The sequence below is a fragment of the Mya arenaria genome, chromosome 10 (genome assembly GCF_026914265.1).
Source record: "Mya arenaria isolate MELC-2E11 chromosome 10, ASM2691426v1".
NCBI classification, from domain to species: domain Eukaryota; kingdom Metazoa; phylum Mollusca; class Bivalvia; order Myida; family Myidae; genus Mya; species Mya arenaria.
The window spans coordinates 14,304,526-14,323,339 of NC_069131.1; the positions used below are offsets into that span (position 1 = coordinate 14,304,526).

Sequence of the window (18,814 nt, forward strand, 5' to 3'; positions counted from 1 at the left end):
TAAAAAAGAATGAAATACAAGATACAAGAATCTTATTTTTTAAATAAAGATTCTTGTATCTCTTTTTTTTTTTAAATTGCCGTAATAAAATTAACAAAACTCAAATCCCAGAGGCTAACTTATTGAACCTGGTGAACCTCTTCTTACGTACATCGTGTAAAATCATGAGTTTCAATTACGTTTATATCTTTATTTATTTCCGTTTTCTGTCTCGACGCTGTACAAATCTTTATTCTAATAAAAACATGTCTCAAACAGTCAAAACACGGCGTCTTAGTATTTCGGTGTCTTAGTACTTTACCAGAACAAGCAGAAAATCATTACATTTATCAAGGAATAGTGTATGATGATCTTAGAATTAAAAGTCATACTTTGGTGTCGATTTTTGCAAATGTTTCTCGGAGAAGGAGCCCGGACCACTGTCCCCTGGGGAGGGACAATTCCCACCCACACCCTCTTTCTTAGAGAACATAAAAGATAGGCTACGCTACGCCCACGGGCATCCGTAAAATATATTAATTATAAAATTCAATGGTGCTTTGAAGACTGTGCATATCTTTGTATCCATTCGAGATAACAGAGTTCGATATAGCGAGTATCGACTGCAATAAGTCAAACTGTAAATATTTCATACAACAAAACAGAAACCTGCTTGCTTGTTCCTGACCGGTATTTGCTTACCAATGTTGGTATCAGAAGATCGGCTAATTTCAACCAAGTCAGCCGGTACTGGTCCAGTGCTCGCTGGGAGCTCCCTTAATCCGATCCTCTGATTGCTGCATATAAGACATACACATTTGCATAAAAAATTGTGTCCAGTTTTTCTTCCTCAGCAATCACATCAGAGCACTATATTTATATAGTTTCAGCATGTTCAGATGGGGATATCTTTCAAGGAGTTATGGCCCTATGATTGTTCAGTACATATAGTTTCAGCATGTTCAGGGGGGTCATCTTTCAGGGAGTTATGGCACATTGATTGTTCAGTACATATAGTTTCAGCATGTTCAGGGGGGTCATCTTTCAGGGAGTTATGACCCTTTGATTGGTCTGTACATATAGTTTCAGCAAGTTGGGTGGGGTTTAACTTTCAGGGAGTTATGGCCCTTTGATTGGTCTGTACATATAATTCCAGCGCGTTGGGTGGGGGTCATCTTTCAGGGAGTTATGGCCCTTTGATTGGTCTGTAGATATAGTTTCAGCACGTTGGGTGGGGGTGGGTGTCAGCTTTCAGTGAGAAATGGCCCTTTGATTGGTCTGTGCATATAGTTTTAGCACGTTCAGGGGAGGGAGGGTCATCGTTCAGAGAGTAATGACCCTTTGATGGGACTAAACATATAGTACAGTTTCGGGGGGGGGGGGGGTCACGTTTCAGGGAGTAATGGCCCTTTAATTGATCTGTACATATAGTTTGAGCATGTTCTAGCGAGGTCATATTTCAGGGAGTAATGGCCCTTAGATTGGTCTGTACATAAAGTTTCAGCACGTTCGGGGGGGGGGGGCATCTCTTAGGGAGTAATGGCCCTTTGATTGGACTGTACATATAGTTTCAGCATGTTCAAGTGGGGTAATCTGTCAGGGAGTAATAGCCCTTTGATTGGACTGTACATATTGCTTCAGCATGTTCAAGCGGGGTCATCTTTCAGGGAGTAATGGCCCTATGATTGGTCTCTACATATAGTTTCAGCATGTTCAAGTGGGGTCATCTCTCAAGGAGTTATGGCCCATTGATTGTTCAGTACATATAGTTTCAGCATGTTCAGGGGGGGGGGGGGGTCATCTTTCAGTGAGTAATGGCCCATTGATTGTTCAGCACATATAGTTTCAGCATGTTCAAGCGGGATCATCCTTCAGGGAGTAATGGCCCTTTGATTGGTCTGTACATATAGTTTCAGCATGTTGAATCGGGGTCATCTTTCAGGGAGTAATGGCCCTTTGATTGGACTGTACATATAGTTCCAGCATGTTGAATCGGGGTCATCTTTCAGGGAGTAATGGCCCTTTGATTGGTCTGTACATGTAAACGTACATGTGTGTAAGAACTTATAGAATCATTTAGTCATAACTCGGCTATTTCGAAACAACCATTGCGTGGATTTCAAAAGAAAATCAGGGGAAGCTTAACTACCAAGAGAAGATGCGTTTACTATCAGCCTTTTCAGACAATGCAATTATAAAAGAGGTTATGGCCCTTTAATTAGTTTACATAAAAAGTTAATATACAGATCAAAATAACAACTAGAAATGTGTCCATAGGACACGGATGCCCCCACTTCGATTTTTTGTCACAGAAAATAAGCCATAATGATTATTCAGGATAATCTGCACATATAGGATAAGTTGAGTTGAGTTGGGTTTTACGGCATCGCAAGACTGTATAGGTTATATGGCGCCATTCATCGTTTTCAAAAATTAGATCGGATAAGATATTTTTTAAGTATTGTTGGGAAATAAAGGGCCCTAACTCCTAAATGATTAAAGCGATTTCGATGGCTATCGAACTTGATCAAGATATTATGGTCACAAACATGTGTTAAAAGTTTGGTGAGGATTGGACAAACAGTTTTCAAGAATTAGATCGGAAACAATCTTCGGGACGTATTTTTCAAGTCTTTTTTTGCAAATAAAGGGCCGTAACTCCTAAATGACAAAAGCGATTTCCATGGCTATCGAACTTGATCAAGATATTATGGTCACAATCATGTATGTAAAGTTTGGTGAGGATTGGACACATACTTTTCAAGAATTAGATTGGAAACATATATTTTTGAAGTATTTTTGGCAAAAAAGGGCCGTAACTCCTAAATGACTACAGCGATTTCCATGACTATCGAACTTGATCAAGATATTATGGTCACAAACATGTGTTTAAAGTTTGGTGAGGATTGGACAAACGGTTTTCAAGAATTAGATCGGAAACAATCTTCGGGACGTACGTACGTACAGACAGACAGACGTACGTACGGACAAGGGCAACCCTATATGCCGCCACTTTGTGGGGGCATAAAAACAGCCAAGGAATCCAAACTTCTGAAGTTCTCACTCAAACACCAGTAGAAATGACTTGCATGCTAAACTTTAATCAACCAAAAGGGGACTGAGTATGTAATTGACATTCTCACACTTAAACTATCAGAACACAACACAGAATCAGACCTACTTGTTTTTATTCAGTATTCAACAGCATAATGACTGATAATAAAACATGCATGTATAGCAAGGATTGTGATACATACATGGTCATACTCGGGTACACGTATAAATAAGCTTCATAAGAATGGTGCGTTTTAAAATAATCATAATTATTTATAACAACGAGATGGGTTTTAACAAAGACACACACAATAAGCTGTGAAATAATTATACATTGTGCTCTAAATTATTATTACTTGCCACAATGAAGGCATTGTCTCCAACCATGACACTTTCTAAAATCAGTTACACTTACATTCATACCGTGGGAAAATCGAAGGACAAAATCTCGTGTATATGAATATGTATGAGGCATAGGAGACACCTTATTTTCATTGAAATTGCATGTTACAATGAAACACTGTTCAATAAGCCTGTACTGTCAGTTATCCATGCAGGCGATCGGTCTAAGTGGCTGGTTTATTTCCATTAGTTTTATAAAATGTAAATACATTTTTGCTTAAAATCATTCTTACTTGAATTGTCTATGAACATTTTTAGAAATTGACATATGAAAACAGGCTCTGATTTCCAGAGAGGTTTTCCTGCAGATCCGATGAAACTGCCTCATTAATTATTCATGATAACGAGACTATCCCAGCCAAATTGCCCATGGTACACAATGAAGCATAGCACAGTAGTGTATCCGGGGTATACGACGATACTATGAAGGAGAAAGCACAAATCCGGCAAAACGGGGCCTCATAACCGGGGCTCCCATTTGTTCTCTTAATCGAAAATTCCTCAAGACTGGTACCTTCTTTTTAAACGAAAAGGAATGAAGGGCACCAGTCTATATTCAAGAACCACAAACTATTATTTTTATAATTGAACTTGAGTTCCAATAAAATGACTTAAAATCAATATCTCAAATATGTCACCAACGAACATATATGTTGAGGAATATACTTAAGGACAAAAGTTCTGCATGGCTTGTTTTAAATTTAATCAATATAATTTATAGCATTATGTAACATCATATTATGCCAATTGGAATGATATTGTTTATTTGAAACAATCTCGGACAACTCCAAGGAACATTAAAAACTAAAACTATTACTCCTGTCATAGTTTTATAGAATTTATAGCTTTAAAATACTATTTTAATAAGTAACAATCTTGAACTATAATGTGTCAATGTTAAAAGCCAAGCATGTATAATAACATAATATAATCTATAATATATATCATAATGGGAGACAGATAAAATAACGAAGCCAACAAATACAATGAGCAATATAATAAATACACGTACAAGCTGTTTATAATACTCTTATAACAAAATAGGTTTGGGAGGGAAAGCAATTTTCCAACATGAATAAATTCTCTATTGTTTATTTCTACTCTTAAGACAAAAAAATGTCACAAGTGAAATAATTAAATCTGTGAATTGTTTATTCCTACTCTTGAACAAATAGTTCCTGAAAGGAATGTAACTGTCTACAATGCTTAAATCTGTGAATTGTTTATTCCTACTCTTGAACAAATAGTTCCTGAAAGGAATGTAACTGTCTACAATGCTTAAATCTGTGAATTGTTTTTTTCTACTCTTGAAAAAATAGTTCCCAAAAGGAATGCAACTGTCTACAATGCTTAAATCTGTGAATTGTTTAATTCTATTCTTCAAAAAAAATAGTGCCAAAAGTGAAATGTTTAAATCTGTGAATTGATTATTTGTACGTATAAAAAAATATTCTCAACAGGAATGACACTCCCCTAAATGCTTAAATCTGTGATTTTTCAAACAAAATAGTGTCCAAATTAAAATGCCTAAATCTGTGAATTGTTTATTCCTACTCTTGAACAAATAGTTCCCGAAAGGAATGTAACTGTCTACAATGCTTAAATCTGTGAATTGTTTTTTTCTACTCTTGAAAAAATAGTTCCCAAAAGGAATGCAACTGTCTACAATGCTTAAATCTGTGAATTGTTTAATTCTACTCTTCAAAAAAAATAGTGCCCAAAGTGAAATGTTTAAATCTGTGAATTGATTATTTGTACTTATAAAAAAATATTCTCAACAGGAATGACACTCCCCTAAATGCTTAAATCTGTGATTTTTTAAACAAAATAGTGTCCAAATTAAAATGCCCAAATCTGTGAATTGTTTATTCCTACTCTTCAAACAAAATAGTGTCCAAAATGAAATGCTTAAAATAAAGACTTAAAACAAAGATAACTTTTCTTTTAATACACCATTTCAAATGAAACAAAGGGCAGTCTATGCCGCTTGAAGAGCCACGCCTTCGTTTAATTACTGGAGTTGGATAAGGTGAGTTGTTTCATCAAACACTAAAATGTTTCAAAAATAATGTTTTGACAGTGCTCTGTCGGACAGCTGTTTTGTGAAAAGTGTTTTAAGAAACTAAACTCTCAATCAAACTCTGGTAAAAGACCAAAGGCAGGGCTCAGTAAGCGGCGTAGACTGCGCTATGTTTCATTTTAAATTGGTGAAGAAATAGTGAAGTTATCTTTGTTTTAAGTCTACATTTGAAGCAAAATGCTGCCTTCCGACGTAGCATTCATGACGCAAATTGTCATGTGGTATACACACACTGTTTGCTAGGTAGAAACTGGTACTGATGTCCATACCACAGGCAGACTACTTTTACCATCATTACTGTGGAATCAAACTATTCACCTTGATAGACTCAAGCCTTAGGCGTACAAATGGTATATTGAAAAACAAATATTAAATAACTTAAAAAGCTTACAATTATTCTAAATATGTTCGCTCATTTTAAATACAAATGTAAATAATTGCAAGCCTACAATTACGATATCTTAAAAAGATTCATACAATGATAATAATAATGATTATACATAATATGATATGGAAAAAAACTTCATTAACATATCATGTCCAAAGACAATGTAAAAAGTTACAAACAGTTTCATTTTGAAATAGCCTTTGACCGGGTATGACCAGAAAGCAGATAAAATCTGAGCATATTTCATTTGCTATTAAAGCCCAAATATCACTGACTACATGTATTTAATCCTGTAAACACTTATTTTGATTCCTCACTAGAAACATACTCTTCAGACAAACCACAATTTGCTGAAACCTTTAAAACATAGAAAAAAACAACAGTGTACATGGTGTAAAGTAAAATCATGATATGTATCGAACCTAAACAGCTATGACCATCCATAAACTGGAGCTTAATGCCAGAAAAGTTTTAACTATAAATATTATTTTATTTATGCAGTCAATACAGTTTAATTCCTAAGCTTAAACAAGAGCTGTCACAGGAATGTGCTCCCGAAAGGCCTCGTTGGACAGATAGCCTTGAGTATGTAACATAATTTTATGATCCTCAGACCTTCTGTACCTTCTCATGAAGTTTGGAAATATTGATCTGTAACATTTTAAACGAGAAAAGTAATGTACATGAAAATGATAAGTCATTGCAAGATAGAGTGGATGTAAACATGTCTCTGGGCCTAAGCCTTCTTCAATTATTGATTGGAAATAGACTTACAGCTTGAGGTCACCGCAACCTTGACCTTTGACCCTCTGACCTAAAATCCTTAAGGTTCATCTGCTGGTCATAACCAACCTGCCAAACAAGTTTGAGGACTCTTGGCCAAAGGGTTGTTCTTCAGTTATTGATCCAAAACAGATTTTCAGCTTGAGATCACCACACTCTTGACCTTTGACCAACTGACCCCAAAATCACTGGGGGTCCATCTGCTGGTAATAACAAACCTGCCTACCAAGTTTGAGGTCTATATGGGCCTAAGCTTACTTCAGTTATTGATCAAAAACTGTGGTGAGAGATGGACAGGTGGTCTGATTACTATATGACGCCCTTCTGGGACAAAACAATGACAAAATAATCTATGAAATGAAAACCTTGCTAAATAATATTAATGACTGAATATCTTGCTGAAAAAACAACCTTTATTGTATTCATATTATTAGTATTTGTTATGAAAATTTTATATGTTTTAATTATTATTCCTTGTTCAACATTATTTTTTTGTGTATGTATAATGTATTCTCATACAGTGCAATTAAAACATTCAGTTAAAAGGCTTATTTCTTTAGATCAGATGTTGACATGAAGAAAAATTCTGATTAAATCCGCCCTCTCCGATTATATAAGGAGTTTGTTGAACAACAAATCCGTTGAATTCTATGTATGTTTGTTCATACAGGAATTTGTCACAGTAAATGGTTGAACAATTATGAATATCAAAATATCTCGGCAACATGTAAACTGATCACATAGCTTTTGTTCAGCTGCTTTACCAAGTATGATTTCTATCCGCTATGAGTTGTAAATGTTGTGAACACATTATAAGAGATCTTTATACAGATATTTAGAGTGTTATTGAAAAGACAAGCTAATAAACCTAAAGCCCAACACTCAGCCAAAGGCTTATAAGTCATTTCAAGAGATGAGGATTTTAAAAGCAGTTACGCACAGTACTAATTAAGAAAAAACTAAATAGAAAGTCAGGTTTAAGCTATGTTTTAAAATGGACAGGGTGCTGCAGAAGAAAGACAGGGTGCTAAGCGAGAAAAGGGCACAATGTTTAGGGCTGTGAATAATATGACCAACATGAATTTCACAGAAAATGTCAGGAGTAGTATAATTCAGTAATATTAGAAACCTAATGCCAAGTTTGATGTATATATAATCATATCATAAGTTTAAATCAAAACAAAAAAATATTTGACAGTCTTAAGCATATCAATTCTATGAAGGCAGAAGGGTGCCATCTTGGACTCCATGAGGGTAGAAGGGTGCTACAAAAAAAGGGCAGGGTGCAGCACCCTTCCATAACTCTTCAGCTTTAACCTATTAAATAGACCCCTTCAGTGCCTAAATTTCAATAAGAACAAAAACTAAAAAGAAATGGAAGTTCTCTTGACATTTAGTTTTTGGTCAAGTAAATTAAAATTCTTGATCATCAAGCAAACCTCTTCACAATATGATACTCATAATACATAGGATTATCAAGTATTAAAATTTAACATTATGGCTCAAGCGTCAATATTAAGCTAGCTAAATATAGCTAAACGTTGGAGGAAATATACCTTTGTTTCCCTAGAACTTATGACCGGTTGCTCAGCTTTTTCTTATCTAATCTGGATTTAGTTTTAACTTTATTTATTTTACAATGGTTGTGAAGAAGGTTATATTAACTTATACTTAAGTCACTCTCGTTGGCACGATGATGCGCGAGAGTGTGGTCTTGTGTTTTGGAGGAAACCAGAGAACTCGGAGAAAACGGAAAGTGCCCAGGCCGAGAAGCGAACCTGGGTTGCCCTGGTGAGAAGTGAGTGCACTAATCACTGCCCTAACCGAACAATCAAGGATGATAAATCTAGGTTTATTAACTACAATGGCTCACTATAAACTGACAATGAGTATAATCTTGTTTTAATCCTATAAACTCTGTTAAGGAAAGTTGAGCAACCAACTATTACAGTAAACAGATTGATCAGTGAATTATATAATAACACTATAATAAACATGTATCAATTTGTTAAGTTCTCTATTTGAAGATCTAGTCTATTTAATTGTTTAGAATTAACTACATATAATTCTAAGTTGGGACATTGTTTTCATAAAAATAAACAACAACTGGAAAATGACAGCTCATATTACAATAAGTATTCAGTATAAATGAGAATGCATGATGAAACATTATGGATGTGAAATATGGAATGCAAGCTGTTTAATTCAATATTGCACCAATTAAAACATAACACAAGACATATAGCACAACACAATGAAGAATGCTTCATTTAACATGGAATTTTATGGGTACAAATTTCTACATGAACAAGTCGCAGATATGAGTAAGATTTTGTATCTACATGTAAATATGTGCCCTTAATTAAAGGTAAATATATCAATTATTCTAAGACAAAACCACAACCAAAGAAAACTTAAATCACTTCTATAATAAAATACAAACAAACTGCACAAAATCTGCAGCAGCAAAATGGCTGAACTCAAAATAAATTGGTCAACATTTATACTTCAAATATGTCAATATATTTCCCTTCTATTGAATTTGCTCCATTTATAAAAAGAGCTTCAATTCGGAACCAGCCCTTTGAGTGTTTAAAGTATTTTAAAATTATAGACATGTTGAACATTTTTGTTTACGTGTTTTTTTTTGTTTACGTGTATTTATATGGAAAAAAGCCATCGAGTGAGGTATTGGTCAGTGGCTATCTTTCATTATGCTAACAACCAAACAATGACTAGTTGGCAATAACCATTGTTATGTCCCTAAGTAACCTGTCAACCTGATTCATGTAATTACTGTAAAAAATACAAGATCCATAATCCAAAAGGACAATAGGAGGGGTCATAAAATGTTTGACAATCAATTCTGGCCCATGATTAAAAACAGTCTCAACTCTAAGTCTAGACATGGACTAAGAAAAGAACTTTTACTAAATTAAAAAGAATCATATCTATTTTATTTGTTTTACAAATATAAATGTACATAATAGAAGAATTTCAAATCATGTAATACAATTCATCAATTTTCATCTTCAACCAGACTTGAGTCTGTTCGTATCATAGACACTTGGCTTTTGTAATCAATAATTAAATTACTGATTTTTTTACTAGTATAAAGGACCACTTTTCAGCAACATAAATAATATAAATAGATGGAAGACAGATAACAAAAACTCCAGTTTAACTGGTTTTGAAATTGAACAAGAAGTAATGTAAATATCAATAATTGTTCATATAATACTTATCAATGAACAGTTCTAGGCATAGTCAAAAACCATGGCCATACCCTGGTCCCATATGACATACCCAATTGGTGAATAATATTATACATGTAGCTGAACTACATTCAATTATTTTGTACAAGTTTGGATCATAGTGGTGCTTCTTAATGGTTTAGAGCATAACATGTACTGTGGCAAGTATTAACCCAGGGCCTTTTTACCCTTCTTTGCCGTAGCCAATACCCAGCTTCTGCTCTAAGGGCCAGACCCTGTTTTTATTCCCCCCAAAATAGCCTCCAAAATTCCCCATTTTCAAAAAAATAAATATTTTTTATATAATGAGAATCCTGGGATTCATTTAAAGATGTTTCGGAGCAATTTATTTACTGCATTATTAATTTATTACTCCATTTAACAAACTTCATTGTCAAAATTGTTTGAAAAACTACTCTGAGAATTTTTATCCTAAAACTGAAAAAAAAGAATGCTTTTTTCCCCTCAAAAAAGGGCTAAGGTGTCTCCCCCAAAACTGGTAAAAAATGCCCTGCTACTTAACTCTTTAACACTATATATCAACTAAGCTAATTGTTTTCAAAACTAGTACAGGTATAAAATGTATTATGAGAATCAATAACACAAAGCAATAAAATTAAGTAACAAAACTCAGCAAATCACAACCAATTTCTCATATTAAGAGGTAAAAGACTTAACACATAATTGATGAAGACAGTGTCTAACAATTCCAAAATGCACACATAACACTATTAAAAGCGCAAGCCGTTAGTAAATTCCTAAGCTTTACTACAATGATACACAACTTCTACAATGATACACAACTTTAATCAATGTAAAAATAGGCCGATTGTTCTGAACTTTGTTTAAAGCTGCACTCTCACAGATTGAACATTTTGACAACTTTTTTATTTTTTGTCTTGGAACCAGCCAATTTTTGCGAAAATGCATGGAAACCAGTTATATAAGACTGCTGACAAAAAATTAGATCCATATTTTTTTTATTTAAATTCAAAAAATGATGTTTTATGCATTTTTCTTAAACCGTTAGTAACGGTTAATAAGCCATAAAACATTAATTTCCGAACGGAAATATGAAAGTCTGTGATTTGATCTTTTGTCAGCAATCTTTTATCATTGGTTTGCAGATATTTACGCAAAAATTTGCTCTTTCCAAGACAAAAAAAAAAAAAAAGTTGTCAAAATGTTCAATCTGTGAGAGTGCAGCCTTAAGTTAACAACATTGTAAAGGTCATTGTTGTAATCTTTATTGTCCTGGAACATTCTGCAGACTTCCTTACAAAGTTTGAGACAAATATTTCAGCTGTACTTGTTTTATTTAAATATATAAACATACAGTACACTCCACGCGGAACTACCACTTTCCTCGGTGACTCGGAGGCGTTTTTAATTTATCGCGGATTTCCGCCGAGTACGCAACCTTTTTCCTCGCTAAATTTCGCCGAGTTGCACCGAGTCAATCATTTTCTATGGAGGGTTTTATTGCCGGTAGCGCCGGTGATCGTATCGATTTATTGACCTAATCGCGGAACTCCGCGTGTTGTGCATAGCTACTACAGTACATTGCTCCTGTTAAAACAGTATTAAATAATTAATTTTTCAAAGTACAGTAAGTTTCTTTTTAACAACAATTATCGAAAATTTCCATATCAATTTTCATCAGCATCGTCAAACAACTGTTGTTTTTCACATTATGTAATTAAAAGATATACCATAGCGTGCGTTTGTGTTTGTCATTGTTATCTTTCTCTTACTATATTAAGGTGTTGAGAACTTAAATTAGATTGGAGTAATGAAGGTGTTGAGAACTTTGTAAGTGTGAATATTTTTCGGTCTTTTTTCCTAATTTGCATCTTACCTGACTTATTAATTTATCCGTAGTTATCAATGGTTCTAAACTTATTTATTACGCATATAAGTGTAAATCCTTTATCAAGTTAATTAAAATCCCATTCAACACCATTTTATACATGCATTGAAATGAATAACACATTCTATCGGCTTCAGATCAAACAGTCACTCTGTGTGACGTCACATAACTCACATTTTTACCCACGAGGATCTCATGGAGAGCATGTATATTGTTATGCAGGATTAATGAGTCTGAGTGGTGTTTTCGAATGTAACTGGAGTATTGCATTTCCAACTTTAATTCATCACATTAATTAGTTACCTATATCATTGAATGTGTTGACTTTTATTGATGATTCAATAAGTATAACTGTACATAATTGCTTCTTACAGTCTATAAGTGTGGTATAAGTTAAGCGAAATAAATTATTTTTATAAACAATTACGGGTGTAGCAAAAATTATCAAATAAATTAAATAAAATTAGATATAGTGGGAGATTCTTATCGGTTTTCCTCCGAGTTTCGCGGTGTTTTTACCTCCGAGTAACGCGGCGATTGTAATTATACGGCCCACTGATCAGCCTCGGTGGGTGAACGAGTAAAAACGCCGAGGAAAGAGGATTATGATCAATTGGATGTCGTGTCCGCGATGAATGAAATCCGCCGAGGAAAACGGAAAATGGTAGTTCCGCGTGGAGTGTACTGTATCGTAAAATATTTCACCTTTCAAAGTTAACAACGATGAATTTAATCATGCTGTTAACTTTAACAATAATCTGAACAATCCGGCTAATAAGTTTTACACATTTTTGTAACAATTCTATAAAGCATGACAAAATAATTATCATGGAGTTATAGCACTAGATGTACGGTACACTGAATGACTTAATCATTCAATTAAAATCAAATGAAGATATTGAGACTGCATGAAAACTTCTCTTCAAAGCAGAATAACTCTGTCTAGACCCATTCTGAACTATGGCATAGTCAAATCAGAGCACCCAGAAAGTTGAGACGGACACAGAAAAACCTACTTCCTATAACATGCACTCACTCAGTGATGTACTGGAAATCGATTATCATACAAAAACGATCAAATAACACCAAAATCGACAAAAATCGATTACACAGTAATTTCTTGAAACCGATTATCAGAAATATCCTAACCCCAAGCATATTGAGCGCCCTTTAAAGTTTTTACCAATCTAATCTCTGCTTGAGCACATCGTTACAAACCTTATGTTTCAAGTCAAAAGCATAAAATGAAAAGAGAAAATACTTTGCACACAATTTAAAATTAATAATTGTGCAGGCACGTCTCTTTTGCATTTGTGTATATTTTACAGCACTAATTATTAATCAATATGTTATCATTTATGTAACAAACGACCTTTATTACTATTTAAGTACAATCATGTCTACTGTATCCTAGTATGTATACAGACTTTTATAAACATGATTAACGCATCAAAATGTTAAATTAAATACCTAACTACGCCAATATGTTCTCACTTCAAAATTTGGTGAATTTCTAAATGGTATTGGTCTCATGAATAAGTATTTGCAATATAACAAAATGATTGATGTAAATTTGAATCTACACTGACCTTAACATAGCTATATTATGCCGCAATTAAATGTTCAATCTCAAAATGATAATGGAAATGACACAATGTCTTGAGATGCTGTTGAATGACATTTTTCTAATAAATATAAAATCCTAGAATATGGTTTCATTACATGAACTACGGCCTGACTATAAAATGAGTCTTTAGAATGATACCATGTTCCGTAAACCAAGTATTTGTCTCTTAGACTAATTGCAAAAAATCTAATAACTTGTGATGAAATAATCTATATCTTTTATTCAAAGCATTTCAAATCACTTGACAAGAGAGCCACCAGGTGAACCCTGATGCCAGTTTGTTGTTTTTACACTAAAACAAGGAGCACTCAACATTTATTAAGGCCAGAGATATGGGTTTTGCTAAACATGTGAACATTGTCTCTTGCAACTCGACTATTGTACCAAGTTTCATAGAAATATCTGATTTCTTTTTTTCTAATTTTTGCAAGAGGACACCAACGAAGACCACAACACCAAAATTTTATTTTAAAACCAGACGAGCTAAAAACAGGAATGTTTGATAATGTTAACATTACCTGAAGTCAATAAGAGACACGGCAAACAATAATAAACTTGGTCATTGGCCTAATAAAACCGGGGTTCAGTCAATCAAAGTGGATTTTAGTACTTTAGTTTGAGTATTTTGGATGATATATATGATACAAACATGAATCCAGATATGAGTGATGTAATAATTAATATGTCATTTTTCTGTTGTAATAATTAGTATTTTATTTTTCTATGTAAATGGCTAACATAAATCCCATCTTTTTGCCATAACGATCAATGCCACCACAATGATACAATACAGTATCAACTATCTTTAAGTTAATTCACATCAGGAGTTAATACAATCATGCATTAGTCACTCTATGAACCAACATATCACACTTCTCTTACAGTACATATTAAAAACGAACACAATAATAATAATAATAATAATAATAATAATATTTGATCTGATTGAAACTAAGCAGAAACACAAGACTGATCGATCCTCAAAAGTAGCTAACAGACAATCACACGACTGAAGCGCCAAAAAGGTCATTTCATTGACATAGCTATTTTCTTTTAACAGAGCCCCCTTGTTTGGTCGCAGGGCTGTGGCCCCCACCCACGCTTTTTCTTCCCATCAAGTTTGCCGCACTTTTCCGAGACCCCCTCCTTTTTTTGTCGAGTATCAACTTGTCGTGGCGTACAAACAGTCCATGTCGTGGCCGACTCTTGAAGTATGGAATGCCATTTACTGACCCGTTATTTTTACCTGAAATGCACAATTTTTTTAATATTTTGCTCTTTTTAAATGCTTTATAACGACTGATGATTATTTTGTAAGTTATGATATGAAAACAAAAGAAAAGTGCAAAGTCCCAGTCAACCATATGACAGAAGACATTCACAACTTCAAACAATACCTATTCTAACCCATTTTCTACAAGTGATATTAGTTTAGGTAGACAAGGGATGAGCTAGTCTAACATAGTCTAACGATATCAATGACTGAGAAACATATATTATAAACCAAACATCTTTTCAAACTGATCCTGACCCTAAGATGCTCCCACCTTTTCAGGTAGAGGCATAAATAAAATGGACACCAGTTAAATGCGGCAATAATAACCAATAGTCTCAAGGCTGAGTTCAGACCCAAGTGGCAAAATTGCAAACAATGTTAATTTCATTGTAACTTTCCTTCTACTAAGTTGAGAATTTATGTTGACATTATCAGAATTTGTTTACTTTTATAAATTGTACAATTAATAATTAATTTAACCTGTTAGTAATGCTATTGAAAATTGAAAAGACAATATTTCAGCAAATATCAACATTTGCTGAAGGGTTCCAGCCGTCAGTATCTTGGTTTCAACTCTCGTTATGATTTGCCACTTTATTTTGTAATAAAAAAAGTGTATTTTACAAACCATGAGCAATTCCTATAAGGCTGTCCCTAAATAGAATTATAGTCCCTTGTTTTTTCTCCAGGAACTAACCGGAACACATATCAAGCTCAAATAGATAAGAATACCAATACAACTCACCCTCCGGCAAGTCCAGCTCGACCCCAACCCAAGGTCCACTTGCAAACTCCACATTGCCAACAAACTGCACCACGCCCGTCATCTTGCTGGCACTCTTGGAGGACGTGACAATTACGCTCTCCCCCACCATCACCCAGGACGGGACAGGGACCTCTGACAATCGGTCGAGGTCTGCACGCGAACCAAAGGAGCACACACTCATGCCATCTTCTGTAAATGGAGATTCAGAGTTTAACTTGGATAATAGAATAATACTATTATTTGCTAGGCAGAACAGTATTTTAAAAGTTTGATAAAATAGGCTTCAATAATCACATGGGTTAAAGTGAATAGGTTGTATCCACTTTTTTATTAAATGTCCCTTTTAATCATTTTGACGTTTCAATTCCCAAATTGTGTATTTTCCATTAACAATTTGAATTTAGTCCATTATTTTCTATGCAAATTAGATCAAAACATTAGAAAAAACATTATCCTTCCCAAATGAATAAGGAAATATACAATTTTAAAAACAAAACAGACATGAAGAAATTCAATCTTTCATCACTATACCTGACAGATGTTCATCCGAGAAGTCCATACTGCTTCGTTTGTTTCTCTCCTGCAGGGAGCACTCTAGCAGATCATTGCCAGAGGTCACAATACACGACACAGGCCTCTGCCTTGGCTCCGACCTGATCCCGTCCCGCCTACAACCACCTCTTGCCTTGGGAGTGCTTTGATGCTCTGGCTTTATATCAAGATCACACTTACTGAAACTGTCATTCAGTCCTTTCGTTCGTTTTGGAGTCGTTCCTCCTACTCGCCCACTTTTGTCCATTTCACCTCCTAAATTGTTACCAGTCTCATTCATTGTAAATTCAGAGTTATCTGGACCAAATTCATCACCTAACCTTTCCAGCTCTTCCATAGCTTCAAGACTGTAAGGGTCTATGCTATCAGAATGTACAGGGCCACGGGAAGTGTTTGAAGAACTATCACTACCTTTGAAAGACTTTGATACATTTTCGGCAGAACTTTGACCTCCAGAAACTTCATCTGTCTTTATTTCTGCATCAGCTATTGTAGCATTCTTGCTGACATCATCTTCAACACTGTCCACTTCTCTAACATTAGTTTCACTATCATTTACATCTATTTTTACATTATCATGACATTGCACATTTTCTTGACTAATTTGTTTATTACTAGGATTAGGCTGAACTGAAAGGTCTTCCTCACTTATATGAAGACTTACACCTTCACCAGTATTGCCATTTTCACCACTATCATCTGTGAGATCAGATTTCAAAGAAATTTTTTCTACGTCATCAACAATAGTTAACCTATCATCAACATTTTGATCTTCATCCATATTTTCCAAAGTGTCATTGCTAGCACTTGCAATCACGTCTTCACCAAGTTTAGCCCTTCCATCATCCGTCTTCCTTCCCTCACCTGTTTCCAAGGCTATATCTTTCTCCTCAGAGCTATCCAGACTAGAATTAACACTATGACCTTGACCTTCAGTGTCCCTATAACCTTGACCATTCTCATCGCCGTCACTCTCACCACTGCTTGTATGTTCAATGCCCTGTTTCCTCGCTGCTTTGCTGTTATCATTTTCCTCATTACTCCGAAGACTAAGGGAATCTTCAGAGGACAAGGTCAAGGTTGAGACTGCCTGCGAACCATAGCCACTAGATGTCATACTGGCAGTATAACCTTTACCTTGACTTTCAGCTATGCTGTCACAAGTTGTTGAGTGGGATATGGCAGTTGGCTTTGTCGGTTCAAAATCCACTTGTTTTTGAGTTGCGTTTGCACTTTGTTGCTGGCTTTCGTATGATTCAAAATCCTGAAAGTCATCTGAAGTCGAGCTAGATGGTTCCGGTTCCACAATTTTTTTCTTGAGTTTGGCAAATTCTTCTTTTAAGCTCATCAGATCCTGTTTGTTTTCCAGTAACTCTTTTTTTGAGAAGCTTGTATCAAGTGATGTTTCGGAGAAGTCTAAAGTCTGTTTAGCATTGTCGGAATGGAAGTCGGATGAGGTTATATCTGGACTTAAATAATCTTCGTCTTCCTTGAAATATACAAGCACATGCTGAAAATATTGCAGTCGCAGGCATCATATCATTTAGAACATCTAAGATTCAATTTATTGATCGACTTTATAACAAAATAATCATTTTTTTTGAGAATGTTTCAAACAGCGAAATAACATTTGCATACTGTAATCATACAATTTGGAAAGCTTTTTTTAAAAACTACAATATAATTTCATTTAAATTTATTTGGCATATAATACAAATAGTATCTAAAAACATATGTAAGTGACCATTGTTTGTTTCAGTGGAAAATTGTAATATATTTCACTTAGTGAGCATCAAAAACTATATTTCACGAGTTGTATAGCCATAAGTGAAATATTTACATCTGGTGTTCACAAGGTGAATCATACTGCAATCTTACACGGAAACAAACAGTTTATGTATATTTTTAGATACTTATTTTTACCTCCCCATCCATAAGGGGCTGTTTATGCTCCCTATTTCTCTCCTCCTGAAGAGGCTGCAGGGGTTTGATGTTGCTTCTCCTGTCCATAGGGCTCAGGGCATTCAGGGCAGATTTAGGGGTCACTAAAATGGGCAATTACCATTATGATCACTGAATGGGTGAAATGTTAGTCATTAAAATGAGAAATTCAAGTAAAACAGGTAAGTCACTAAAAATGGCAACAATATATTTGGACACCATTAGTGAATAAAGTCCTTGTCAGCAAGGGATATGTTTCTTTGAAGCATGGTCAATTATGATACCTATTTAATTAAATAAATGTTAACATACAAAACAATTTATTAGTCCCTTCTTTAAAATAATTTGACTTAAAGTGTTGCAGGTACCAGTATTTTTTCTCTATAACAGTGTCACAGATGTTCTAGTCCATATCAAAGAGACAGGAACTTATTATTTTTGCAATTTTAAGATTCCCAGTCATCGAAACTAGTCTTTTGGATGAAAAAGCCCAAATTATGGGCTCATGATTGACATGACTTTTTTTAAACATCTTAACAAGCTCTGCTACATAAAATCTAGAATTTGAGAAAGCCCGAAAAGCATTTAACCAGTGTAGGGTTTGTGGGTTTGTGTTTATTTCGACCACTGAAGTTTCTTCTTTAAAATGTATAATATTTTTACTAGTAAACAATTTCTACACTGACAAACAACATACTAATGTAACTATTATTTATTAAAACACATCATTTATAAAATATATCAAAGTTGATACTAAGCATGCCTTGCACTGTGTGAGTTTTAGCAGTTAAAAGGGACTTGACACCAGATGGTCCAAAAAGCGGCAAATACAGTATTTCCTC

General features: G+C 34.6%; 1 protein-coding gene across 3 annotated transcripts in view; it reads right to left on the reverse strand.

Moving 5' to 3' along the window:
- Positions 1-11,094: 11,094 nt before the first annotated feature.
- LOC128205883 (kinesin-like protein KIF13B) overlaps positions 11,095-18,814 on the reverse strand; it is a 142,106-nt gene continuing 134,386 nt past the window's right edge. For all 3 annotated transcript variants that reach the window (XM_052907923.1, XM_052907921.1, XM_052907920.1), the window contains 4 exons: positions 17,955-18,076; positions 16,011-17,520; positions 15,459-15,668; positions 11,095-14,683 (listed from right to left, as the gene is read on the reverse strand). In XM_052907923.1, coding sequence (XP_052763883.1) covers positions 14,481-14,683; positions 15,459-15,668; positions 16,011-17,520; positions 17,955-18,076 — 2,045 coding nt within the window. In that variant the 3' untranslated portion in view covers positions 11,095-14,480. The remainder of the gene's footprint in view (positions 14,684-15,458; positions 15,669-16,010; positions 17,521-17,954; positions 18,077-18,814) is intronic.